This window comes from Pseudomyrmex gracilis, unplaced genomic scaffold (assembly GCF_002006095.1).
Source record: "Pseudomyrmex gracilis isolate BER0280 unplaced genomic scaffold, ASM200609v1 scaffold_590, whole genome shotgun sequence".
NCBI classification, from domain to species: domain Eukaryota; kingdom Metazoa; phylum Arthropoda; class Insecta; order Hymenoptera; family Formicidae; genus Pseudomyrmex; species Pseudomyrmex gracilis.
The window spans coordinates 47,298-50,472 of record NW_018021174.1 but is presented as its reverse complement, the minus strand read 5'-3'; the positions used below and the strand labels follow the sequence as shown (position 1 = coordinate 50,472).

Below are 3,175 nucleotides of genomic sequence, written 5' to 3'. Positions count from 1 at the left end.
ATCGTACGGTGTCGAATAATTTGGTGTCGAATAAATCTGTGTCGAATCGAGCGGTGTCGAATCGTACTGTGGTCAATAGAGTATCACCCCTCTCAAATATCTGTATCTTTTTTTATCGGTTGTTTGTATACCAAAGATATAAGGATTTTTTTCGAAAACACCAGCATATTTACGATATTTAATAATTATTTGCATACATTTCAACATTTCTTCATGGAGTAATACAGGAACCGTTCTTCCTAATTTACCGCGTATTATCATTAGTACATATTTTGATAAAGATTTATATAATTCAGGCGCTTCTTTTTTTGAAATTGTTACACAATTTTCCAAATTCTCAATTAAAATACGCTCTAGTTCACCAGCACGTCTTCTATTAAATATCATAATAGATACTAATGTTGTTTCAGCTAGCACACGCCATGCTTCAACTGAGAAGCTATTTGTTTCTAAAACTTGTAATGCTTTTGTGCGTTCAGTTGTTTTGAGATACGTATTAAATAGTTTAATGTCATCTATCGATGGTAAGACAACATTTTTTTGCCTTTTTCGATGTCCTTGGGTTTCAAGCACAATTTTATTTACACTGACGGTATAATCTTCTTCAATTACTTTCAAAAATTTTTCTACCACAGTTTGCTTGTCGACTTCTTGTTTCTTAATGCACATACTTCTTAAAATTTGCTTGACATGTTTAAGAAGTGTTCCAAAGATGACGCAATGGACGGTATTTTATATGTCCAAGTCGTTTCATCAAATTGTGCGAGTTTATTGACTGCTTTGATACATTGATCGTATTTCTTTGGATCATATATGGAAGTAAAGTCTACTACACTATTATCAAGATCCCTCGAAACAATAAGAAATCGTCCAAGTAATCTCAATCGCACTCTAATCATATCGTGCTGATGTTGGAGACAATACTTTTGACACATTTTATTACCATAAGCAATTAGCAGCTTATCATATCTGATAATTTGAGTTATTTTGTCTTCTCTCATCACTGGAAATACCAATCTCCTTAATGGTGTATTTGCAGTGTGATGTATACGACAAGCCACAGTACGTCCCAATACTTTTATATTTNTTTGAGGATACTTCATTTTCTGGCCACATGACGCAAAATAATGTTTTATATTATTTTTACAAAAAAAACCTGTTCATTTTGCACAAGGAATAAAATCAGTTACTTGTCTATTTAAGTGTTTCCCTGGACGTCGGCATACAATTAAATCTCCTTTATTTATGTTAGAATCTGTATTATACTTGAAGACCGGCCCAGTGGTCTCGCGGCCTGAGTGCAGGGGCTGCAAACTCGGAGGTCTCGAGTTCGAATCCGCTTACCACCTAAGGATTTTTTTCCGGGCCGGTCTCCTTCAACCGAGTTTATCGGTTGATCGGCGAACTAAATCGAACCTCCAATAATTAATTCGAGTATAATCCCCCCTTGAATTAATCCCTTTCCCACAAGGCGGTCACAGTCACATTACCCTGAGCACGAGCCTGACATAAATGGGCACGCTCAGTGTGAAAGACGGCCGTGGTAGTAGTACCGCGTGGTAGTAGTACTGCACAACGATCCTTCCTTACGTTCTGAGGATAAAAAACTGACTATAGACTGGCGTATAAACTAACCTTTCCATAGGTCTACGAGCCATAAACGCACCAAACCAAACCAAACCATTATACTTGAAATTTTCTGTTTGTCTAATTATACCAATAATTTTCTTTCGTTCTGGATTGTCTAAAATAATAAGAACAAATCTCTGTGATAAACAAATTTTACTATAAAATTAAAAGTTTTGCACGTTATGTACACAATATATCACTACCGTTTATCAAAAACGCCTATTTGTTACTATAAAAAATTACAGAAAAAAATTTTGATCTAACTTGTTTTTTTTTGTTTGCACGGTTTTGTACAACACATCTTCAGATTTAATGACAATTATTCTAGTGCAAACTATAATTATGTATATAAGGTGACAAAAATAGTATTTATTTTGTTATTTTACGTATAAAAATAACATATTCTGATTAGATCATCAAAAATGGCACACTTACTAAAATATTTTGAATTTCCTCTTGTTATTTTTATATGTAAGATATTTCATAAGTATTGAGTTTCTCGATTATTTTATCTTACTTACCATCTTTTGATGATATTTTTCAACATTTTTATACGTAAATATAGAAAGAACATTTATGTGTGTATATAGTATATGTGCCGAAAAACAATATTTGCTTAATTATAGTTTCTTTAGACGAAAAAGTTTAGAGTAACTTTAATACTAAATAATCATAAAAGAAGTACAGTTTTTGATAGAGAGAATCTTTTCAGAAACGTCAGTTATCAGTAGCGTGTTTGACTTTTAATAACTTAAGTAAATTCAGAAAAACTTCAAATCAAATTTTCATAATCATTCATAACGTCATAGATTACTGGGTAACAGGAAAAGTTTTCAGAGGTTCCAAAATTTGTAAACAAGTACAAAAATCAAACAATTACAGAAACTATAATTATTTACATAAACCAAAAGATACACAATATCTATCTTCTTTGTAACAGCACTTTCATCTAATGTAGTGCATTTTTAGATGACTAAACGTATAAAAATTATATAAGTTGAGCAATGTAAAACTATATTAATGTAAAAACTCATACACATTATCTTAATAATGATGCTAAGATAATTTTCGTCGATGTTGTCATAGTAACATTTTCAATTATACTTAATTGCAGAACACTCTAAATGTAACCAACTGCATTATATTGAATTAATGCATATAAAAAACTGCCACGTAACAACTAGAAGATGATAGTGTAAAACAAGCACTTTGATGATAAAATATCTCATGTATATTTTGATACAAAATGTGGCAATATTAATAATAAATGTTCATACACAAACATTTAAAATATTTGTATAAAGATTTTAATGTTAATTACTACTGACATAGAACTACCTTCAGCATGCATTAATCCAATACGAATGATCGAGTGCTATAAGTAAATATGACGACTTTTATAACNACTTACTCTCGGGTAAAAATCGAAACTTTTTCACATCTTCTTTATCTTTATGCACTGATTCCAAGTGTCTTGCAAATTGCGTTTGAAATTTTTTACAATAAGGACACATATTAAGTTTCGATTTAAGATGGTCAGAAGTTT

The 3,175-nt window shown here is 31.4% G+C and overlaps 1 protein-coding gene across 1 annotated transcript in view; it reads right to left on the bottom strand.

Moving 5' to 3' along the window:
* The window catches only part of LOC109861123 (protein PFC0760c-like), an 8,330-nt gene that overhangs the window by 1,641 nt on the left and 3,514 nt on the right, over positions 1-3,175 (bottom strand). Inside the window, exon 7 of the mRNA XM_020440640.1 lies at positions 1,636-1,744. Within this exon, the coding sequence (XP_020296229.1) occupies positions 1,636-1,744 (109 nt within the window). The remainder of the gene's footprint in view (positions 1-1,635; positions 1,745-3,175) is intronic.